General features: G+C 35.8%; 1 protein-coding gene across 2 annotated transcripts in view; it reads right to left on the bottom strand.

Moving 5' to 3' along the window:
* Window positions 1-17: 17 nt before the first annotated feature.
* The window catches only part of LOC121369729 (trichohyalin-like), a 61546-nt gene continuing 35100 nt past the window's right edge, over window positions 18-26463 (bottom strand). The window contains exons 10-22 of one of the 2 annotated variants that reach the window (XM_041494783.1): window positions 25630-25749; window positions 22900-23816; window positions 21431-21676; window positions 20727-20910; window positions 19124-19227; window positions 16086-16283; window positions 15410-15505; window positions 14662-14982; window positions 9351-9419; window positions 8195-8307; window positions 7142-7244; window positions 4905-5098; window positions 18-3494 (exon numbers count right to left, since the gene is read on the bottom strand). In XM_041494783.1, coding sequence (XP_041350717.1) covers window positions 3350-3494; window positions 4905-5098; window positions 7142-7244; window positions 8195-8307; window positions 9351-9419; window positions 14662-14982; window positions 15410-15505; window positions 16086-16283; window positions 19124-19227; window positions 20727-20910; window positions 21431-21676; window positions 22900-23816; window positions 25630-25749 — 2810 coding nt within the window. In that variant the 3' untranslated portion in view covers window positions 18-3349. The remainder of the gene's footprint in view (window positions 3495-4904; window positions 5099-7141; window positions 7245-8194; window positions 8308-9350; window positions 9420-14661; window positions 14983-15409; window positions 15506-16085; window positions 16284-19123; window positions 19228-20726; window positions 20911-21430; window positions 21677-22899; window positions 23817-25629; window positions 25750-26463) is intronic. The other variant, XM_041494784.1, reaches the window with a different exon arrangement.

Here is a 26463-nt window from a genome sequence, read left to right as displayed (position 1 = left end):
AAACAAACACAAAAGTCTTTAGTAAAGCAACAATTTAATCTTCTATAACTACATGTATAATGTGTTCATTTAAACAATACAATATAAAGTGAGCAGACATTTTGTAACTGATACTGTATTTTAAATATTTTATTTTGGTACTGAAAACTAAGCACATCACAGACTGTTTCATAAAATAAAATAAAAAACATGCATGAAACATACTGAAAAATGTTAAAGTACTCCACGAATGAAAATCCAAAAATGAAAATCATTGCATTCCTGAAAATAAATTTTCATGATCGACATTAAATGAAAGATTGAAGATCTAATGTAATTTTATACATAATTCTTACATTTGAAAACTTGATGATTCCAATTAAAGAGGTAAAGAAGCACATACTTAAAAGCAGGGTTGCACAAATAATGACCCAATCAAACATTACCTGAAAATATATTGAGCCTTCAGCTCGGGCTATATAAAAACTAGGAGTGAAAGGGTAAATGAGGAATGTACAAATGATGCACATTTCAAATCGCTCTGCCTTTAGTAGGTCAAATGGTATGCAACCATACCTTTAACATGTACATCTTTTGTTTAAAACATAATTTTTCTCAATTTTTTTTTTAAAATGGTGGAATCATGAAAAAACCTTTATATACATATTGACGTGCATTACAATAATTATTTTAAGATGACCTTACAAAAAATACTTGGTAGTTTCAGTTCAGTGCACCTTATCTTCTGCACCTGATCGTAATTACCTTAATTAATTTTGCCCATTGAAGTTTGACAGTAACTGCTTAAAGTTCAATGGAAACATTTGCTACAAGTAGACCTGGGGCCCAATTCATAAAGATCTCTTAGGCTTTGCTAGACAACAAAGCATCCTCTTTGTAAGTCTTTTAGCATTGCATTGCGAGATCACAAAGTTGCAAGAGTTTAGTGAATTAGGCCCCTGATGTTGGCACTTAATGTTAAAATATTTTTTCACAAATAACTTATTTTCCCTATGCGACACTATGAAATACCATAAAACAGTGTGAAGCAAATTAAAAATAATAACAAAACACTATTGCAGCAAGAAGATTACACTAACAACTTAACAACAGACAGTATAAAAATATAACAATAAAAAGTACAGTATATTGCAGTATATATATATTATGCTCAAAGCCATAAATGCTTATGTATAATAGATGATAGAAAAAAGTACATACTGGCAATTTTAACCAAAAAAAGAGAGAAAGTATTAAAATCCTTGATTCACCTTCCCTCATCTTATATAAATTAATATAAAACATGCCCAGGTATGTAATACTTAATTAAAAATAAAAGCTATAAAATAAAATCATTCAAAATGTGCTCTGAATTTTCTATAGCATAATTATAGTAGGTTATTTTTCGCCATTTCAATCTAATCCAGTTTTAATTATACATGTATAAACATTATTTTATGCCAAAAAACCTTGAAATTAGAGAAAAAAAACCCAGCTAGAAAATCACATTCCTGTGTAATACCTAATTACGTGCTAATAAATCAATGTTAATATATAATACTAAATATATTTTTTAAATATCACAGACATATATTTGGCAAAGGAAACAGTTAAAAAATACATTTAGGTAGGCGACTATAAAATTAAATCCAGTGAAACTCCTCGAAACTGGACACCCTATCAAGCAAGTAAAAAGTCTGGTTATAAGAGGTATCTGGTTTAGAGAGGTTCTCTTCTGTACAGACATCTAAAACGGCGCTTCGATAAACGTCCAGTTTTGAGGGAATTCCGGTTTACGGAGGGTCCGGTTTTGAGAGGTTTCACTGTATAATACATAATGTTTGGCCTATCAACATTCTTAAAGAACAAAGCTATACATGTATGGTAGTATTTCTATTCAGTAGAGCTAGCTGACATTCATAATTTCTCAATAATCCCATAACATTTTGGGAACATCTCAATATCTGCAACATAATCCATGGTCCTATGATGCTAATGAATCCACATACATGTAAATATTATGATAATCATAATGCTAGGACTATTTAGGAATCTCGAAATTGACAGATACCAAAGAAGAAGAAATGATTCTTTATCTTGTAAGAAGATTTTGCTATTTATATAATCTCTATTTAGTCTTCTTTTCTTTCTTTTTTAATTTTAGGGATTTTATTAAAAACAATATCGGAAAACTGATGAAATTTTATGAAGAAAAAATCCATCTTTGCACATAAATGTACCGATTAGATGATCATAAAGCTTAGTACAAATGCACTTGACCCTGTAGTCAGATACTGACAGCTTGACCCTGTAGTCAGATACTGACAGCTTGACCCTGTAGTCAGATACTGACAGCTTGACCCTGTAGTCAGATACTGACAGCTTGACCCTGTAGTCAGATACTGACAGCTTGACCCTGTAGTCAGATACTGACAGATGACATAAATAAGCAGAATATTTTCACTAGACTATAAATCTACTTATCAGCTAAAATATTTACTTGTCAAGAAAGTTTACCTTTGCTGAGCAGATTTTCACTTGTTTTAGAGCAGACAAGTGCTTGTTCCAAATGCTGGGCAGAGATGTATGATCATTTATAACTGTTTCAGACCATCTTGCAATGACTGTTAACACATGTGAGTTTCATGTCAAACACCGATGCCAATAATAATTAATCTTTAGTCATTTTCTTCATGTAGAGATGAAATAATTTAGGGGTTTTTTTTAATAAATAATATTTCGTCCTTTTTAATGGGGAGTGTAGAGATCAATAATTTATTTTGATTTTTTTGTTAAATAATATTTAGCTGTTTTTTTTAAAAGGGTGGGAGTGGGTTTATATAGAGACGAAATAATTTAGGTTTTTTTTTTTGGGGGGGGGGGGGGGGCATCATTTGATTTAAGATAATGCTTTAAACCAAATTACATTCCATTGTCCATTATCTACTGTCAGTGTTCAAATAAACATTAGTCCATTAGTTCCTAACATGTGAAAATCTGCTCAGACAAGCAACATGTACCTCCGTCTACTTTATTTGGAGAGAAAAAAAAAGATACTGGCAGAGTAGATTATCGATGTACTTGTCCAGTAGACTAACGAAACATTCTACATATTTCTATCCCAGACTGGTAAAGTACTACTAATATAAAACGAAGACGGAACGTATCCCTAAACTTCCTAAGTCCTCTTCTCTCCATGAGTAATAAAAAATTTACTTAACAGTGCAACATGTTTGCTTTTCCAAACACGTGTATTACATATTCACTATGATTACATCATGTACATACAACAAATTAACTTTATTTCACCCCTGACACTTCATAAATGTTTAGCTGTAAATATAACTGCTTTGTGCATCATCAAATTGTTTTATTTGACTGAAACGTCGACTGTGGTAGCTGACTCCACTGTGGTAGCCGACTCCCCTGCGGCAACTGATGCCCCTGTCTCATCAACGAGTGCCTTAGGCTTCTGACGGAATCCTGGCTTCTTCTTAGGATCTTCACCCATTCGTCTAATAAAAACATAAAAAGAAGTAATAAGATTTTGTTGTTAGACAAAATTTTCTGAAGGTTTGTATTTGAATTATGGTAACAGCATAAGGTCAGTCCAAGTGAAACTGTTGGGAAGTTAACACACCGACTAAAAACATTTTATTGCACAAAAAGATGACTTTGTAACCTTATTAAGCCGTCTTATTTTTACACATCTTTAATTTTGTTTTAATTCAATTGTTTGCAATTTAACATTATTATATTTGGGGAAACGTATAATTAATACTACATTCTATAGCACTTGTTATGTAAGATTGATACTACTTTCTCTACCACTTGGAATTACCAACGTCTGAGTCACCTACTTCATCAAGTGCACACATGTGAGACCTATAATACATGTACTACTTTCTCTCTGATTTGTCTCACTCACTTACTGTGGCTTGATATTTGAGTGAGACAACAACTCATAGAGAAAGTAGTACATATATTGTAGGTTTCACATGTGCACTTGATGAAGTAGGTAACCCAGGCTTTGGTAATTCAAAGTGGTAGAGAAAGTAGTATCACTCTTACATAACAAGTGCTATAGAATGTAGTGTGAATGTTATACAAGTTGTATAGAAAGTAGTATAACATACTTGTTGTAGGTCTCACGTGCCACTTGATGAAGTAGGAGAAGACCCAGGGTTTGGTAATTCCCTACATAACAAGTGGTATAGAAAGTAGTATAACATACTTATTGCAGGTCTCGCATGGCCACTTGATGAAGTAGGAGAACACCCAGGGTTTGGTAATTCCCTACATAACAAGTGGTATAGAAAGTAGTATAACATACTTGTTGTAGGTCTCACGTGGCCACTTGATGAAGTAGGAGAAGACCCAGGGTTTGGTAATTCCCTACATAAGCGATATAGAAAGTAGTATAACATACTTGTTGTAGGTCTCGCGTGGCCACTTGATGAAGTAGTAGAAGACTCGAGGTTTGGTAATTCCCTACATAACAAGCGATATAGAAAGTAGTATAACATACTTGTTGTAGGTCTCGCGTGGCCACTTGATGAAGTAGGAGAAGACCCAGGGTTTGGTAATTCCCTACATAACAAGCGATATAGAAAGTAGTATAACATACTTGTTGTAGGTCTCGCGTGGCCACTTGATGAAGTAGGAAAAGACCCAGGGTTTGGTAATTCCCTACATAACAAGTGGTATAGAAAGTAGTATAACATACTTGTTGTAGGTCTCACATGGCCACTTGATGAAGTAGGAGAACACCCAGGGTTTGGTAATTCCTTACATAACAAGTGGTATAGAAAGTAGTATAACATACTTGTTGTAGGTCTCACGTGGCCACTTGATGAAGCAGGAGAACACCCAGTGTTTGGTAATTCCCTACATAACAAATGGATATAGAAAGTAGTATAACATACTTGTTGTAGTTCTCACGTGGCCACTTGATGAAGTAGGAGAACACCCAGGGTTTGGTAATTCCCTGGCCGTGTCGGATCTTGTCCAGGTGTGACCGTCGCTCCATGTTTTTCTCTCTCCGCATTAGCACCCATTCACGTCGGCGCTCAATCTCTTGCTTCATGTTTTCACGCGCTTCAGCCTCCATTCTTTGTAGCTGCAAGTAGACATCTTACATCAACAAACAGATTGTCAAATTATGTATTAAACTTTAAAGATTACTGAAAGCCAGAGTTATTTCCTATATAATTACAAACTTCCCGATGTTATAAGATTTACTCTATTCTGATTGGACAATGTCAAAGAAAAACTGAATCTTATCCTTCGATAAACCTCAGAAAATGACGTCAGTATGTCAAATGTAACGTCAATGCATAAAACAGATAATGGAAAGGATGTTAGAAACTGATTTATGTGTATTCTGAACTAAATAAGTCGTATTGTTTGTAATTATAAGAATTGTTTGCACATTTTGATGAATGTATTGATGTACAACAACCACAAACTTATTATAAAATCGCTTTGCTATGCTACCTGATGTTATACAATTTGTGATTGTTGTATATCAATAAATTCACAAAAAATTACAAACAATTCTTATAAAATATCAGCTGACCCATCTAAGATACTTTTCACAATTATGAATATTTCCGAACTCATACTCTGTTCTTTACGTATCCCCACCTCCCCACAACTACATGTAAAAGTGTAAACCAGAAATGTTATTTCATATGGAATATTTGTATCAACCTTTTTGTTTAAAGTGGAGGCTGGTCCTCATCCTCTCTAACATTAGGTTTGCATGCACATGTCTGTTTAACAAGCACATTTTAAACTTTGTTTATCAGGCCCTAATCTAGAATTGAAAAAGTAGGAGAAGTGACTTCTCCCTTCACAGGAGAAAGGTGAGAAATTTGAAAAAAAATAGGTGAAATGAACATTTATGAGTACATTTCGTAATGTTTTGCCAGTTTCTGCGTTCAATCGGATAAATTCAAAATTTTACACTTGGTTCTAATCATAATATTTCAATATAAAATACTACTAAAATTTAAAATGAGTTATATGTTTTATTAAAAACGTGATATTATTAACTTGAACATGTGTCGTTATGTTAAAATTAAAGTTCTAATTAGCATTTTCTGGATTACAGAAATGAATGTGGCCGAGAATTAACAATGCTTATCTGGTCACAGCACACAGTACGACATGCGTCACTTTGAGAAACAATAGCCGGAATAGCCTGGTTTACAGGTGTATCTGAAGAATGTCAACATTAGACTACAACATGTATTTAATCTCTTCACAACAGAAATTGGCATGAGTATTAACATTTGTTGATTGATTTTGATAATAAATTTAACAAGGTAAAACATTATTTCATCAAATCATTCGTACATTACAGTGCACATGTGCAGAAACCATTTCCTGGTTCACGATTACTCGAGGATACAGTCTAGTGCCAAAGTAAAAACATTGTCCGACATATGGTGACAAGGTGCCATGTGAGATATGACAATAAAAAAAGTTGCGGTTTTGATGTCTGTTGTGTGATTTTGTTTTTGAAATCGGATTAGATCCAGAATATTGCAGCAACTTCAGACTTCTCACTGCTGCTAATAACTTGGTGACTAAGCCGACTTTCGGTTAAATAAAAAACGTTCATTTTGCTGGAATGATTAGGGCCTGGTTTATTTGATATCTAACATATGATTATTTCGACACTTGGTAGAGAGAAAGTAAAGTTTGTTTTATTTAACAACGCCTCTAGAGCACATTCATTTTCATCTTATCATCGGTTATTGGACGTCAAACATGTAGTCATTCTGACATATTTCTTTAGAGGAAACCCGCTGCCGCCACATAGGCTACTCTTTCTGATAAGCAGCAAGGGGACTTTTATATGCACTTTTCCACAGACAGGACAGCACATACCACATCCTTTGATGAACCAGTTGTGGACCACTGGTTGTAACGGAAAATAGCCCAAACTGCAAATGGGTCTATTGAGAAAGATCGATCCGATGACTGACTGCTTCACAGGCGAACACGCTACCCCTTGAGCTACATCCCACTCCCTGGTAGAGAGAAAGAAAAAATCCACTTCTGCCATGTAGGCTACTCCTACCAAAAATAAGCAAGGGATGGGGTTTTTTTTGTGGGTATTTTTTAGTTGTTCTTTTGGGGGGAGGGGTTCTACCTCTATCAATCTCTTCCTTTCTTCTGCTCTCATAATTTCTTCTTCTTCCAACTTTCTCCTTCTCTCTTGTTCCAGTCTCCTCTCTTCTTCAAGCAACAACTCTCTAAACATTCAATTTGAAATACAACTGTCACTTTCAAACAGTAATAGAAAGCAATCATGATATAAAAATTAAATTTTTTAAGTTTAAAAAAAAGTGTACATGAAAAAAACAATCACGATACAAAAAAAAATGTTTTTTTAACTTTATAAACAGTGATCAAGAAAAACAATCATGATACAAAAATTAAGTTTAACAATCATTATAAAAAATTATTCATGATACAAAAATCAGGTTTTTTAATATTATAAACACTGAACAAAGAAAATAATCATGATACAAAACTTTTTAAAGTTTATAAATGGTAGACACAGAAAACAATAATGATTTAAATATTAACTTTTATGTTTATAAATGGTGGAAATTGAAAACAATTACGATACAAATATAATTTTTTATTTTTATTTATAAACTGGTGGTATAGACAGGGGCATCAGGCCTCAGTAAAAAAACATCCCACAAAAACATATGAAATCTTCGCCCACCCGTCAAACTCATATTCGAACCCTTCCTATCATGATATTATTGTAGCTTATTATGTTTTTTATTTTTCTCATCACAGTTAAAGTTTGTTTGTTTTGTTTAACAACACCACCAGAGCACTATGATTTATTAATTATCGGATACTGGATGTCAAACATTTGGTAATTTTGACATATAGTGTTAAAAAGGAAACCTGCTACATTTTTTTCATTAGCAGCAAGGGATCTTTTATATGCACCATCCCATAGACAGGATAGCACATACCACAGCCTTTGATGTACCAGTCGTGGTGCACTGGCTAGGACGAGAAATAGTTTTCTCATCAGTCTGTGAGACAACTGCTGATAGAATCAGTAAAGTTGTTAACAATTTAGCATCCTCCTGATCCAGAAACCTAGAGGTAAACTCTGCCTCCACCCCCTTTCCCTCCATGCACCCCTCTACGGTAATGATCACAGAATAACACTTACTGTTTTCTTCTCGATTCTTCTTCCAACTGGCGCTGTTGCTCTGCCAATGCCCATTTCTCTCGCTCAGCCCTCTCTCTTTCGTCCACGAGTCGACGCATCGCTTCTTCCTCGGCCTGAAATTGTGGAAAATATCACAAAAATAAAACATGGTTAAGATTACTTCTCCTCAGACTTTGTTCCTGCCAGGGACAGGACGTAGCCCAGTGGTAAAGCGCTCGCTCGATGCGCGGTCAGTCTGGGATTGATACCTGTCATGGGCCCATTGGGCTATTTGTCGTTCCAGCCAGTGCACCACGACTGGCATATCAAAGGCCGTGGTATGTACTACCCTGTCTGTGGGATGGTGCATATAAAAGATCCCTTGCTGCTAATCGAAAAGAGTAGGCCATAAAGTGGCGACAGCGGGTTTGGTCCCTCTATATCTGTGTGGTTCTTAATCATATGTCTGACACCATATAACCGTAAATAAAATGTGGCGAGTGCGTCGTTAAATAAAACATTTTTTTTTTTTTTTTTTTTAAAGGGGCAGGACGTAGCCCAGTGGTAAAGCACTCGCTTGATGAGTGGTCAGTTTGGGATCGATCCCCATCGGTGGGTCCATTAAGCTATTATTGAGTGCGTCGTTAAATAAAACATTTCCTTCCTTCCTCGCTGCTCTGGCTTAACAGAAGAAAAAAATATACCAACTCCATTAAAGTCACAGACCCTAATTTGAACCCGTAAAAATGGACACTATGTTTGGTTAATCTACAAACTTGTAACATATTTGAATAAAGTTACAACAGAATGAAACAATTAACAGTCTGTGATGTTGAAACAGAGAAATATCCTTAAAACTAGGCTACAACATGACTCCATAATCATTACTTCACGGACACACGTGCATTTTTAAAAATAAGAAAAATGCATTTTGTGGTATTAGAAACAACAAGATGACCAGAAATACTTCGGTTGTACGGAAATAGATAAACTAAATAATAAAATACAAATAATGTTTGACTTCAGTGATCATAAATGGCTCTAATAGTGAAAAATATGCCTCAGTGTTTAAAAACTAGGGTCTGTCTCTTTAAATGGAATTCATCGTATGATCCGCCACACTGAGCTATATATGTCATTTAGAAATAAACCAGATGTTAAAGGAAAAAAGACGAACCTCTTTCTCAAGTTCTCTCATTCGCTGTTCTTCTTCTTCTGCCGCGAGCTGGGCTTGTCGTAATTCTTCCTGCAACACAAACAGCATCACACTTAAAACTATGATAATAATAACTATCACAATAAAGTTAAGTTTCATAAGGTGTAAATATTTCTGAAAGAGCAATATTGAAGATAGTGATTACATACATGTAGATTTATATTGAAAATAGAATGTTTTGGGTTTTTTGGGGGGTTTTTTTTGGTTTTTAAAACTAGAAAATATGATATACAGTGAACATTTTGTTCATCATCGCATCGCGATTCGCTACCAAGTTTCAGAGATCGCTACACAATTTTCAAATATTAAATAGTAGTTGCTAATCAATTTTCAGTTGACCAGAAATATTGCTAATCAGGACTTTTAAAACTAAGTGTTCATTGCTCTAAACTGGATACATCTTAAAATCAAACATTCTACTTAGTCCCAAGGGTGTCCAGGGGCGCGATGTAGCTCAGTGGTAAAGCGTTCGCCTGATGTACAATCTATCTAAAATCAAACATTCTACTTAGTCCCAAGGGTGTCCAGGGGCACGATGTAGCTCAGTGGTAAAGAGTTCGCCTGATGCACGATTGATCTAGGATCGATTTCTGTCGGTGGGCCCATTGGGTTATTTCTCGTTCCAGTCAGTGCACCACAACTGGTGTAACAACGGCCGTGGTATGTACTATCCTGTCTGTGGGATGATACATATAAAAGATCCCTTGCTGCTAATCAATAAGAGTAGCCCATGAAGTGGCTACAGTGGGTTTCCTCTCTCAATATCTGTGTGGTCTTTAACCATATGTTCGATGCTATATAACCATAAATAAAAGAAAACATTTCCTTCCGAGGGTGTCTGGTTTACAGGGGTTTCACTGTACCTGTTGTAATAAGTAGTACAATTCTAGCTATTATCAAGTTCATATCCATTAAGACATTATGTTCATATACAATTTGCTACAGCTTGTGACAATTACAATTATTTAAGAAAAGAATTACTGCAAACCTTAATTTTGAAGACTTTTCCACACCGCAAAGCAAAATTAGCCATAGTATTTACCTAAATTCCGAAGGAATATTATAAACATATGTGCTATTGGCTGTGTGTTGAAGTATGGTCAAAAGTGTTTAAACAAAGATTACCACATCTATATTCTGAAACAACATTTTTTCCTTCTCAATGTATAAGAAGTGTTACAAACAAGTTGCATAAAACCCAACAAAAACTGTTAAAATCCTCGAGTATAAAAAGTGTTACAAACACAGTGCATACTTTACAACGGAACAAAAGTGTTAAGCACAGGTTTACCTAACAGTAACAGTAATACACAAACTGCTATGAACAAGCTAACGTATAAAGACCTTTCCTTTGTCTTTATTTGGGGTGACTGGCAATACTCTTGAGTTGGACACCAAATCAATTATGAACAGTATTCAGTAATAAATCATACAGGTAAGTTAGAAGGGTAGTTACAAAACAAGGTCATGGGGTACCGTAGGGTATGACCAAGAGTTACCCACTTTTAAAAATAAAATAGTCTTTTCTTATTTTTTTTATAAAATAAAACAGCCAGTCTGGTCATAGATCAAAGAAATTATATTTTTATAAACCCCCAAAAACACTTGTGAACACTTGTGCTCTATCCGACTAACACTAAATAAACACAGGTGAATAGTTAATAAACTGCGGTGTGAAACCCTGTGCAGCCATTTTATCTCTGTTGATTCCTTGAGCGTTAATTGGCGGATTACTTTTATGTTCAATCAGCGGCGACCGGTCAAACGAAGCAATTTGCCTTTACTTTTTACATTTGGTTCAGAATTATGACCGTCCGGTTCCGGAAGCTGAATATCTGGATTAATGAATAACTTTACTGAGTGGTCATTTCGTTTTGCAAAAAAAATGTCCGTAAGGTGAGGATTCCGGACTACTGGAGTCCAGACTAACGAGGTTCCACTGTATACAAATTGTCAGAAACAGGTTCACTTAATTCACAGTAATATGTACACTGTACTAACCAAGTTCCCCTAACACTAATAGAATTGATCTTTCTGAACATGCTGGGTCAAGTAAAATCTGGTTTAGATAAATGTTCAGTTTACTAAGACTTTACTATTTGCATTGAAACAAATTTGTTCACTCTTGATATGAAAAAAATCATAATTTTTTTTTATCATAAATTTATTTTGAAAACATTCCTTGCAACCTCCACCTAAAAAACAAAACAAAGAACACAATCTAGCCAAAACACAAAAAAAAAAAATCATAAAAAAACAAACAAATCATCAAGAAAGCCCTTTACCACTGGGCTACATCACATCCCCTAAAATTAGCTATATTAATATTCTGTAGCATTTGCTTAGTCTGTCGCTGTGGTACATCATGTGACACTACAGTATTCATGAAGGAAATCTGGCTGCTGTGTTACTCTCAATACATACAGGGTAAACATCTAACCATAGATATAATCAAACTGAACAGCCACTATGAGATCAGAGAACACAAGCTAATGCTAAGTATCACTAACTGTGATTTTGTCTTGAGCACAGCACCGGCCTCGGTGGAATCATGGTTAAGCCATTGGACATAAGGCTGGTAGGAACAGGGTTTGCAGCCCGGTACTGGAACCCAACCCAGAGCAAGTTTTAACGACTCAGTGGGTAGGTGTAAGGCCACTACACCCTCTTCTCTCTCACTAACCACTAACAATTAACAACTAACTCACTGTCTTGGACAAACAGCCCAGATAGCTGAGGTGTGTGCCCCAGACAGTGTGTTTGAACTTTAATTGGATATAAGGCCAAAACAAACAAATTGTTTGTTTCCGGTCACCCGACCGACCCTAAATTTTGCCACCGACCCTGAACTTTTTTTTTTCTGCTGGGGTTGGGGGAAGCGCACAGAGAAGTTGTGGTCGTGGATCGACAAAGCAGACAACAGAAGTACTCAAGTAGGATAACTCTTACACATCAGTGTGTGTGTTAAATGGAGGTTGAGGGGTGTGTGTGGGGGGGGGGGGGGGAGACAGCAGCGATGGTTTTTATACACCCCACCCCACTTTTTGGCACCTTCTTATGCCGTGCCCTGGACCCAATCACTGGCATTGTTAGAAACTGGACCCAGACTAGACATGCCTGGACGTTGAATGGATATGAGTATAACTAATTTGTTTGAAATTGGAATCATTAACACGTGCTCTTATTAGGTACCACGGTAATTGGTGACACACGAGATCGCATGAAAGTACCGTAACGTGTGGCGATTAAACGGCTTTTATTACAAACTGCTAAATACTGTAGGCCTATAGAGGAAAATATATCGTATTATTGTAACTCCAGTCATCTACATTGTAGGTTTATTTTCCAAAAACAACAACGTGCGTTCTCAACAAAACAATCAAAGATTTCTCGATACCACATGCACAGACTACAAGTCATCGCGTTTTTTCCGCATGCAAAGGTGAAGGTCATTTGAAGAAGACGTGGTATAATTTTTGTTGTTGGCTCCTGCTTAGGCCTAGTACCCAGAATTTGTTAATATACACGGGTGTAGCCTGTAGGAAGACACCAAAAAGTGGGGTGGGTGGGCACACACACGTATAAAATTAATATATAAACCATCGATGCTGCTACAAAGTACCCCCTTCCCCGCTTCCTACACCAGTGATGTAGATAGGCCTATCAACTGCTGAGCATGGGTAATAATTAAATAAACGGAATATTCAAGAATAACCACAAACATTAAACAGTTCACATTTATTTCAGTGTTTCAGTTAATTGGGAATAAATTAATTTGAGTGATTTTAGCATGGGTCCGTTCAATAGGCTAATAAACATTAAAACTATAAGTCCGTCCCACAGGGAATGCCTTAGCCCGAGTACTCTGACTGTAAGAGAGCTAGACGGACATTTGAACATAAACACGCTCTCATTAGTTATGTCCAAATGTCCGTCTAGCTCTCTTACAGTCAGAGTACTCAGGCTAGGAATGCCTTTTTAATTACTATGAACTTTACTACAAGTTATTAATTTCTAAGCCGATTGACTTGTAAATTGCACACAAAATTAGTATTGTTTTGTTATTTCCAATACAAGTTGGATAAATCTGTGAAGTTTTTGTGCAGTCTTCTACTGACCAACTTGGACAAATTTGTGCAGTCATCCTCTGACAAAACTGGACAAAGCTGTGAAGTTTCTGTGCAGTCATCTACTGACTTTTATTGGTGAAAGGAATAGTTTGAACTTTTTTTGTTTTCCTGTCTTTGAAAATGGCATGTGAAACTTAAAACTGACATTGACAGTGAGATTGTTTTTATTTCTCTCTGGCTGCAAAGAGTAAACTAAGATTTTTCAGACAGCTTGCCTTCATGTCTTTCATCTTGAGACTGAGTTTTTCTCTGGCAAACACATTTAAGGTAGGGTAACTTTTCTTTGAACTAATAAAAAAAAAATAACAAAAAAAAAAAAAAAAAAAAATCCTACCTACCTACCCTACTTTTTTTGGCCATGTTACCTGAAACAAACTTCTTCTTTTTTTTGGCCTAAGCACGAAAATAAGTTAAAATGAAATAAATTGCACGCAGTATTCTGAACAATTCTCAGTTTGAACACTGACACCATCATTATCTCCTCAGAGATTTCACTGAATGACATATACATGTATGTGTGGAGTGCAATCTACATACTGGTCTCTGTGGTGTAATGGTTAACCCATCGGACATATGGCTGGTAGGTACGGAGTTCAAGTTTTAATGACTCAGTGGGTAGGCGTAAGACCACTACACTGACTTCTCTCTCACCAGCAACTAACCACTAACCACTAAACCAGTGTCCTAGACTGACAGCCCAAATAGCTGAGGTTACTGCCCAGGACAGTGTGCTTGAACCTTAATAAGCATGAAAATAAGTATAAATCAATTAATGAAATGTGCAATCCATTAGTAGATGTTAAACAAGTTAACTGATGGCATGTACCATTTATGTAAATGAGTAATTAATTGGTGGTATGCAACCTTTACCTATAATATCTCAACGTAAATGAGAAAATAACTGGTGGTGTGCAATCTTCAACTCCAAAATCTACACCATTTATGTTAATGAAAAATTAACTAGCGGAGTACAACCCTCACATCAAACATTTCCTCCACCTTTTATGCAATGAGAATTTAAATGGTGGCGTGCAATCCTCACCTCGAACAGTTATGTAAACATTAAATCAAACAGTGGCGTGCAACCCTCACCTCGAACATTTATGTCAACATTAAATTAAATAGTGGCGTGCAACCCTCACCTCGAACACATCCTGCATCATCATCTCCTCCTCCTCCATCTTGACCATGTCTTCCTCCTCCAGCTGCAACTTCATTTCTGAGTCGGTGATCTGCATCAACATCTCCTGTTCCTTCCGGCGCGCCTCCGCCATCATGGCCTTCTGTTTCTCACGCCGTGCCATAGCCCGCTGCTTCTTCCTCTCGAGGTCTTCCTTCCTCCTCCGCTCCCTCTCCTCGCGATCCGCCCGACGCGCTAGCTGTAACTGTTCATGAGCATCTTCTTCGGCTTGGCGGATCTCGGCAGCTTCCTGCTCAAGTGCTTCCATTTGTTCTTGGATTTCCTGAAACATTTACATTAGGGCTTTCGTATCAGTAATAATGTAGTATTATTTCTGTAATGGGAAAGGATTTATGAATGTTTGTAAGCAAAATCCAGACCCACTGCTATATGATCTGGTCAGCAAAAATGTATCCACACCAGACAAAAGGACATAGTCCTATGTTATTTTATCTTATGTTATTTCATTGGGTGAACATTTCTTTAATATGGGGAATATGCAGAATTATATATAATTATGTGTAATATGTAATAATTTTTTTTTTATAGCTTGTATTATACAGTACTGTGTTTTTTCAATTTAGGCATTAGTACTAATTTCATTATGTACTATGTAGTTAATATGTAGCACAAAAATATATGTAGGCTTACTTCTCTTTAATATAAACTATAGCAATTTAAATATTACAGTTCATAGTTGCTATAGTTACCTGAGCTTTTCTCATGGTTTCCTCTTCCTTGTTTCTTCGTTCTACCTCCTTGCTGGCAATCTTTTCCTGAAGCTGAAGGGCCTCCTCCAGACGTCTCTGCAACAAGATATACAGTATACAGTTTCCAAAGAAGAAACTCGCACAAAAATATACATCTCTTTAAAATGACAGACCCTTAGTTTTTAAACACTATAATATATTTTTCACAATTACAGCAGGTTTTTGATCATTTAAATTACAATTTACTTATATTTTTGTTATTTAGAATTTTACACCTGAAATTGTTCTGGTCATCCATGTTTTTATAACATCCAAAATACATTTTTCATTATTTTAAAAATGCACGTACGTCTGAGAAGTAAAGGTTACCGAGCCAAGCTCTAGTTATGTTGAAAGTGGTAGTTCCCTGTTTAAATATCACAGACTTTAGCTTCACTCTGTTTTAACCTGGGTATATCAATCAAAGGGTGTGGTATTTGCTACCCTGTCTGTGGGATGGTGCATATAAAAGATCCCTTGCTACTAATGCAAAATTGCAGCAGGATTCCTCTCTAAGACTAATGTAAAAATTATCAAATGTTTGACATTCAATGCCGATGATTAATAAATCAATTTACTCTAGTGGTGTCATTAAACAAAACAACTTTATCTTTGTTTTCTGCATGTGATTATTTACCAGCTTCTCCATTCGCTGTCTCTCCTTGATTGCCTCCCTTTCTTTGCGTATGTCTCTCTTCTCGTCTTCTGTGGGCTGGGCCGCCTTCCTCCGCCCCCTCTTTCCCGACACTTGCTTCATCTTCGTCTTCTCAGGCTTCTGGGGTTGCTTTTTCGTTATCACATTCTCCATACATTCTTTGGCATCTTTCATTCTCTCCTGCAATTGACACCATTTTAAAAAAACCCATATCTTTCATTACTCATTGTTATCACATTCTCCATACATTCTTTGGCATCTTTCATTCTCTCCTGCAATTGACACCATTTTAAAAAAAACATATCTTTTATTACTCATTGTTATCACATTCTCCATACATTCTTTGGCTTCTTTCATTCTCTCCTGCAATTGACACCATGTTTAAAAAAACATCTTTCATTACTCATTGTTATCACATTCTCCATATGTTCTTTTGATTCTTTCATTCTCTCCTGCAATTGACACCATTTAAAAAAAACCATATCTTTCATTACTCATTGTTATCACATTCTCCATACATTCTTTGGCTTCTTTCATTCTCTCCTGCAATTGACACCATGTTTAAAAAAACATCTTTCATTACTCATTGTTATCACATTCTCCATATGTTCTTTTGATTCTTTCATTCTCTCCTGCAATTGACACCATTTAAAAAAACCCATATCTTTCATTACTCATTGTTATCACATTCTCCATACATTCTTTGGCTTCTTTCATTCTCTCCTGCAATTGACACCATTTTAAAAAAACATATCTTTCATTACTCATTGTTATCACATTCTCCATACATTCTTTGGCTTCTTTCATTCTCTCCTGCAATTGACACCATTTAAAAAAACCCATATCTTTCATTACTCATTGTTATCACATTCTCCATACATTCTTTGGCTTCTTTCATTTTCTCCTGCAATTGACACCATTTAAAAAAAACATATCTTTCATTACTCATTGTTATCACATTCTCCATACATTCTTTGGCTTCTTTCATTCTCTCCTGCAATTGACACCATTTAAAAAAACCCATATCTTTCATTACTCATTGTTATCACATTCTCCATACATTCTTTGGCTTCTTTCATTTTCTCCTGCAATTGACACCATTTAAAAAAAACATATCTTTCATTACTCATTGTTATCACATTCTCCATACATTCTTTGGCTTCTTTCATTTTCTCCTGCAATTGACACCATGTTTAAAAAAACATCTTTCATTACTCATTGTTATCACATTCTCCATATGTTCTTTTGATTCTTTCATTCTCTCCTGCAATTGACACCATTTAAAAAAACCCATATCTTTCATTACTCATTGTTATCACATTCTCCATACATTCTTTGGCTTCTTTCATTCTCTCCTGCAATTGACACCATTTTAAAAAAACATATCTTTCATTACTCATTGTTATCACATTCTCCATACATTCTTTGGCTTCTTTCATTCTCTCCTGCAATTGACACCATTTAAAAAAACCCATATCTTTCATTACTCATTGTTATCACATTCTCCATACATTCTTTGGCTTCTTTCATTTTCTCCTGCAATTGACACCATTTAAAAAAAACATATCTTTCATTACTCATTGTTATCACATTCTCCATACATTCTTTGGCTTCTTTCATTCTCTCCTGCAATTGACACCATTTAAAAAAACCCATATCTTTCATTATTCATTGTTATCACATTCTCCATACATTCTTTGGCTTCTTTCATTTTCTCCTGCAATTGACACCATTTAAAAAAAACATATCTTTCATTACTCATTGTTATCACATTCTCCATACATTCTTTGGCTTCTTTCATTTTCTCCTGCAATTGACACCATTTAAAAAAACCATATCTTTCATTACTCATTGTTATCACATTCTCCATATGTTCTTTTGATTCTTTCATTCTCTCCTGCAATTGACACCATTTAAAAAAAAAAGTATCTTTCATTACTCATTGTTATCACATTCTCCATACATTCTTTGACTTCTTTCATTCTCTCCTGCAATTGACACCATTTAAAAAAACCCACATCTTTCATTACTCATTGTTATCACATTCTCCATATGTTCTTTTGATTCTTTCATTCTCTCCTGCAATTATTTGACACCATTTAAAATACAAATCTTTCATTACTCATTGTTATCATATTCTCCAGACATTCTTTTGCTTCTTTCATTCTTTCTTGCAATTATTTGATATCATTAAAAAAAGAGAAGTATTTCCTTGGTCACTAAATTACCAAATGTTTGACATCCACTAGCTGATCATTAATAAATCAATGTGCTCTAGTGGTGGTGTTAAACTTGAACTTTAACTTTCCTTGGTTAATTGTTCTTTCTTATCCCAATCCTAATCAAAGTTATACCCCACTGTTTTCAACCTTTATTATGTATGATAATCAAAATCTGTGGAATAAAACTTGAAAACTGTATTAGCATTGTGATTACCTTTCACTGTATGCACACTCTATTAATAATAAATGCTAAAACTTAAAAAAACCCAATTAATTCAATTAAAATTTTAATTTACTAATTGTTTTACTTTTGTCATATGCATGGGCACAACTATAAACCAAGTTTTATTGATGTAGGACTTATACTTTGTGATAAATAGATCTAAATGTGAATATTTAACACAGAGCTTAAAGCTTAACACAAACGTTGACACTGTCCCCAGAAAAGTAATACCTATATCTTGCCTTTTTCCTTCAGAAAGGTAAGCAACTAAGCAAAAATGGCTTCACTTAAATTTTCTCGCTCCAGCCAGTGCACCACGACTGGTACATCAAAGGCCGTGGTATATGCTATCCTGTCTATGTGATGGTGCATATAAAAGATCCCTTGCTGCTAATTGAAAAGAGTAGCCCATGAAGTGGGGACAGCAGGTTTCCTCTCTAGCTGTGTGGTCCTTAACCATGTCCGACACCATATAACCGTAAATAAAATGTTTTGAGTGCGTCGTTAAATAAACCATTTCCTTTCTTCATTTAAATTTTCATTCATGACTCCAGACAAAATGTCTGCCTGTGTACCTGCAGTGCTTCCTCAGCCAGCAGTAACTCTTCTTTAGACAGACCCTCGCCACATTCTGTCTCCTGTGTCGGGTCGGTCAGGGCTCCACTTATTACTTCCTGCACTGAAACACACAACAAAAACACTGTGCTACACAAACTCACTTGAAAGGGTTTAGTATTGCACCTAAGGCAGGGTTTCTATAAACGTTCCCTGTTTATTTATCATGATTCATGTTTTACACTTTGGTACAAAAACCCTCTTTAATTTAAATGGTTTAGTATTGCACCTAAGGCAGGGTTTCTATAAACGTTCCCTGTTTGTCATGATTCATGTTTTACACTTTGGTACAAAAACTCTCTTTAATTTAAATGGTTTAGTATTGCACCTAAGGCGGGGTTTCTATAAACGTTCCCTGTTTGTCATGATTCATGTTTTACACTTTGGTACAAAAACTCTCTTTAATTTAAATGGTTTAGTATTGCACCTAAGGCGGGGTTTCCATAAACGTTCCCTGTTTACGTGCCATGATTCATGTTTCGCACTTTGGTACAAAAATTCACTTGAAAACAGTTTAGTATTGCACCTACGGCATAAACATTTCAAAACTGTCAAAGGTAACTAATTTTGAAGTTCGACACCAGATGTTTCACTATTGACGTGTGAACAGAACAATGAACACATCTTTTTCAAACTGCATAAGTTCGACACCTGATGTGTCACTATTCACATGAACAGAACAATAAACACATCTTTTTCAAACTGCATACGTTTGACACCTGATGTTTCACTATTCACATGTGAACAGAACAATGGACACATCTTTTTCAAACTGCATAAGTTCGACACCAGATGTTTCACTATTCACGAGTGAACAGAACAATGGACACATCTTTTTCAAACTGCATAAGTTCGACACCAGATGTTTCACTATTCACATGTGAACAGAACAATGAACACATTTTTTTCAAACTGCATAAGTTCGACACCTGATGTTTCACTATTCACATGAACAGAACAATGAACGCATCTTTTTCAAACTGCATAAGTTCGACACCAGATGTTTCACTATTCACATGTGAACAGAACAATGAACACATTTTTTTCAAACTGCATAAGTTCGACACCTGATGTTTCACTATTCACATGAACAGAACAATGAACGCATCTTTTTCAAACTGCATAAGTTCGACACCAGATGTTTCACTATTCACATGTGAACAGAACAATGAACACATTTCACTATTCATGTGTGAACAGAACAATGGACACATCTTTTTAAAACTGCATAAGTTCGACACCAGATGTTTCACTATTTACACGTGAACAGAACAATGGACACATCTTTTTCAAACTGCATAAGTTTGACACCAGATGTTTCACTATTCACATGTGAACAGAACAATGAACACGTTTCACTATTCATGTGTGAACAGAATAATGGACACATCTTTTTCAAAATGCATAAGTTCGACACCAGATGTTTCACTATTCACGTGTGAACAGAACAATGAACACGTTTCACTATTCATGTGTGAACAGAACAATTAACATGTTTCACGTGTGAACAGAACAATGAACACATATTTTTCAACTGCATACTCCACAGGTGTTTCTACTTACTTCTGCGTATTTCTTCTTCTAGCTCCTGAGTCGATTCTGATGCACTTCGTCTGTGTATGACATCGGCCATATGTTCTGGCAGCACATCAGCTTTAGTCTTGTCTGACTTGGTCTCCACGTGACGCGCAGGAGGCTTCTTCGGATGGTGCGGCTTTTCAGGTTTCAGGTCAGCTTTAGGAGACTTCTGCAAAATCATCATTAAAATATGAAACATGCATTTTGTGATAAAAAAAAAACCCACCAGGATGACCAGAAACATTTTGATGTACGGGAACGTATAATCTAAACAATAAAATCTTTGTAATGGCCGATTTCATTTATTTAAAATGGCTTCTAAGACTAATAGTGAAAAATATGCCTTAGTGTTTAAACACTAGAGTCTGTCACTTTAAACGCAGGTGTTTGAGCATTGTAAATGTATGTAGTAAGATACGTGTAAGACACGTGTAAGACATTTGTAAGACATGTGTAAGACACGTGTAAGACACTTGTAAGATACGTGTAAGATACTTGTAAGATACTTGTAAGATACGTGTAAGATACGTGTAAGACATAACAGGCTTTGTGAACTCGACCCTATGATACTACTAAATTCGTATTAATGTCTTTGTTTAGAAAACAACACAATAGTAAAATGAGATGGTTTTCGATAGTCTACTTTACACTTTAATCACAATTACTGGTTTCTTCTTTATTTCACTTGCCTGTCCTGTGTCCTCATCGTGCTGAACAGAAGAGATGTCAAGAGCTTTCACAAAAGACTTGACACCAGTCCTTGGTTTGACTTCAGGCTTTCTGTCAAATTTACCTCCCCTTGGAGGAGGACTCTTTTGTCCATGGCTCTTGCTTACTGGCGGTTTTGGTTCCAATACTTTGACTTCGTTTTGCTGCTCTTGTGCCTTGTGTGACGCAGTTGTTTCTCTTTGTTTGGGTGAAAGAGGCTTCGATTTCTGTGAGAGAAAAAATATGCTTACACGTCCCATTTAAATAATTATAACATAAACAGGAGAACAAAATATGTCTACCATGTTTCATTTGACTAATTATAAAATTAAGAATGACTATTATCAGTTATCAAACAGACTAAATAATATAATCCAGGTAGTGCAATATAAGGTTGTTTCCATCCAGATAAAAAGGGCACAGTGTACAAACTGAATTGTTCCATGTTTAGTCTATTTAACGATGCACTTAACACATTTTATTTACGATTATATGGTGTCAGACATATGGTTAAGGACCACACAGATACTGACAGGAAACCCGCTGTCACCACTTCATGGGCTATTCTTTTTAATTAGCAGCAAGGGATCTTTTATATGCACCATCCCATAGACACAGCCACAGGCTTTGATGTACCAGTCGTGGTGCACTGGCTGCATCAAGAAATAGCCCAGTGGGTCCAAGTAAAGAAGGCAGAATATTATTACTCAACTAGTTATAACCTGTGCTTTGCATGGCAATGGTTAGACGAGGTGTGAAGTTTTTATAACTAGGCTTTCCCCTGCAGTGTAGATACCAGCCCCAATGAGCCAAGGCTACATACATCGCTGCCATGTATCTAGCCACATCTGTGTTAAGTGGGGCAGGATTTAGCTCAGTCGGTTGAGTGCTTGCTTGAGGTGCTTGTGTTGCAGGATCCAACCACCTCGGTGGATCCATTGAACTGACTGAGATTTTTCTCATTCCAATCAGTGCACCACAACTAGTCAAAAGCTGTGGTATGTGCTTTCCTGTCTGTGAGAAAGTGCATATAAAAGATCCCTTGCTGCATTAAGAAAAATGTAGCTGGTTTCCTCTGATGACTATGAGTCATAATTACCAAATATTTGACATCCAATAGCTGATGATTAATTAATCAATGTGCTCTAGTGGTGTCATTAAACAAAACAAACAAAAACAAATTTCTATGTTAAGTGACAAAGATGGGTCAGATAGTACATATCATGACCACTCTTTTTAACAGTTTTGACATAAAATATAATTGTATTACTAAATTGTTCTATGTCTATATCTACAAAAGTAGTTTAAAATAATAAAACATTGTTTATAACCATAAACATTTTTTTTAAAATTAACAAACTCTACATTTCTGCTGCACAATTCAGGCTTGTACAGGTATAATGAAAACACAAAGACTATATATAGCTACATTTAGTCTCTACACACTCACATCCGTTTCAGCAATAGATACTCTCTTCTTTACAACCGGTTCATCCATCTTCTTTTGAGGTAATGCCTTCCTGTCATTCTTCACCTTTTGCTTATCATCAGTAACTGGAACAGAAACATCCTGCTCAAGTTCTGACGTTGGCGTTTTCATTTTCCTTTCTTTGGATAACGAATCAGCATCTTTCTCCACCAATGTCTGAGGCACTGTGCTTTCATCTTCCTCCGATATTGGCCCAAGGTCATCCAGTTTTTTATAAGCATATTCAGACACTGCAGTCTTTTGTTCGGTGCCAAGTCGATCAGAGACCTGTGGATATCCTTGTTCAATGCTAAGCCCATCAGAAAACTGTGGATATCCTTGTTCTGTGCCAATGCCATCAGAGACCTGTGGAGATCCTTCTTCAGACGGTTCTTCAAGGATCTCAGATTTGGTACTGTCTGCTTTCTTCCTCTCCAGGTCATCATATCCGAGTCCTTCATCCTTTTCTTCCTCCTGAAGCTCCTCGCGGAGATCTTGAGAGTCACCACATACCTCAGACTCGACTAATCCTTCCTCCATGCCACTCTCTGCTGCTTTGTCTTGGTCTGATTTGGCAGCTTGTGATCCATCATCTGGTATAGACTCTGATTTGGCAGCTTGTGATCTGTCATCTGGAATAGACTCTGATTTGGCAGCTTGTGATCCATCATCTAGAATAGATTCTGATTTGGCAGCTTGTGATTTGTCTTCCGGAATAGATTCTGATTTGGATAGTGAATCTTGCTGGTCTAACTCTGTTATCCTTCCCTGGTCATCCAGTTCAGATGTATCTTTATCATCTAAGATGGAAGCTTGGCCAGAGACACGAGTCTGCTCTTGCTGTGTTTCAGAAAGTAAAGATCGGTCTCCATCAATGGTTTCATCAGCAATCTTGTGAACTGAAACAATAGTGTAAAGCAAGTAAATTTAACTCTAATACCCTTAATATAGCATATTAATCACTTTATTTCTTCTCAGTTGAGTTTTACTCTTGCTATTCAATATTTTAAAATCTTCAACAACTTATTCTATTAAAATCTTTAACAATGTATTATACAGTACAATATAAACATTATATTGTCTATTAAAACAACACACAGCTATTAATCAGTATAAAAACAACTATTAGTTTGCTGTTATCTAGTGTAGTAAAAAAAAAAAAACCCCATATTTCTAACACAAACAGAAAACAACAAAGAATTTGTAAGAAAAATATCAATGGAGAGAATGGACATAAAGAAAAATTCTCTGTGTATTTTTTTAAAGTTGATCTTCATCTAAAATCAATCATTAAAGGTGAATTCCTAAAGTTACAATTGTCATATTTCGATACATTTTACATTTATTTGTGATAAATAACTACAAATTAATCAGTATTACTACATATAATCTTCTTGTAATTAAGGGGCGGGACAAAGCTCAGTTGTAAAGCGTTCGCCTGATGCACGGTCGGTCTAGGATCAATTCCCGTCGGTGGGCCCATTGGGCTATTTCTCGTTCCAGCCAGTGCTCCACAACTGGTGTAACAAAGGCTGTGGTATGTACTATCCTGTCTGTATGGTCCTGAATCATATATCCGATGCCATATAAAATGTGTTGAGAGCGTCATCAAATAAAACATTTCCTTTGGATAATTAACTCGCAAATACATGTATCAAAATTGTAATGTGCTGCAACTCGGTGTAAACAGTGATTATCCCAAGAAATCCTTGACCAAGAATACAAAGAATAGGAAGGGAGGAAATGTTTTATTTAACAAGGCACTCAACACATTTTATTTACAGTTATATGGTGTCAGACATATGGTTAAGGACCACACAGATATTAAGGGAGGAATCCCACTGTCGCCACTTCATGGACTACTCTTTTCGATAAGCAGCAAGGGATCTTTTATTTGCACCATCCCACAGACAGGGTAATACATACCATGGCCTTTGATATACCAGTTGTGGTGCACTGGCTGGAATGAGAAATAGCCCAATGGGCCCACCGACGGAGATCAATCCCACACCGACCACGCATCGAGCTAGCGCTGTACCACTAGGCTACGTCCCACCCCACAAAGAATAGAAAATCTTCATTATGTATTCACTGAATGTTTCAATATGGATACACAAATCAACCTGAAAATGTGACACCTCATACTCACCTGTCTATCACCTATATTAGATTTTCCAATAATATAAATTTATAAATAGTAATTTGTATGCACAAGTAATTCAAGATAGCAGTCAATGAGATACTTTTGGTCATGTAATTGCGATTGCCCCTTTAAATGCACTACTGCAGAAGCTATATAGGGGTCTATAGTCCGTCCCATGTAATGTTTTTTACTTTGTTAGAAAGAAAGAAAATTTACGAACTCAACACATTTTTTTGTTATATGGTGTCATCATGCACTATTGCGATTGCCACCCTACTCTTATTAAGCAAGGGATCTATTTGCGCAGACAAACCATGGCCTTTGTTGAACCAGGGGATCACCTAATGGTTTCCGTCCCCTACCTCCTTTGGAGCACTCAATGTATTGGATTAAAAATCCCATGCCTTTTTTGTAGACCGATGGCCTGCCACGACGCCAAGGCCGGTTTGTTTAAATATGCAATTTAGAAAACAATTGGCTCTGAAATAAATAACTTGTAGTAAATTCCATAGTATTGAAAAAAGGCATTCCCTGTGGGACGGACTATAGCTGGGTATTAAATACTTTACCTGCGTCCCGTATGAACGTTTGGCAAATCGGTGGTGACAGGGATCTTGATAGTGAAGATGGAGTGGAAAGGGGAGAGAACTCTCGGGCACGGTACATTTTCTGCAGCCATGTTTGGTCGTCTAGAACAAAAGCACTAATTTCCAGCTAACTAGCGAGTTAAAATGCAAAGCAATACACAACAGGCAGATACAGGGACATGTATGGCTACTAAAGTTTGTAATAGCAAAGAGGTGTTATCAACTATACCACCAATCTCATTTTAATTCATTTAAAAAAATAAAATTAAAATATAAAAATGTATCTGAAAACTTTAGATACACAAGCTTTAGTTATAAACAGTCTAATTTCTATATTCTTTAATATAGTTTGAGAAGACAGGCCCCCTCCCCCAAAGAAAAAAAAGTAATAAATAATAATAATAATAATAATAATAAAATAATAATAATAAATAAAAATTGAAAAAAATATAAATAAATATATTAATTAAAAACATTTTCTAAAATAAAAAAAAAAATGAAAAATGAAAAAAAAAAAACCCCAAGAATGATAACACTTCAGTTCTAAAACAAACTGTACGTCAAATCTGAAGTGATAAATATTTACAGAACAAAGATTAAGCAAAAGCATATGAATATATATTAGAAAGCATGTTACCTAAAACTAGGCTAATGATTAAACTAAACATGTACAATAATGCAAGAAGAGCAAGCAACTAGACACAAGTAGAAAATTAATATGAATGCTATAAATAGCAATACAGATGAATAATAAAGCTGATATATATACATAATAATTATATATGCTGATGTAGCGAGATCTATCTAAATAAAACC

Source organism: Gigantopelta aegis, chromosome 4, assembly GCF_016097555.1.
Source record: "Gigantopelta aegis isolate Gae_Host chromosome 4, Gae_host_genome, whole genome shotgun sequence".
Lineage (NCBI taxonomy): Eukaryota > Metazoa > Mollusca > Gastropoda > Neomphalida > Peltospiridae > Gigantopelta > Gigantopelta aegis.
Note: the sequence above shows the minus strand (reverse complement) of the source record. Positions and strands in the feature narration are given on the sequence as shown.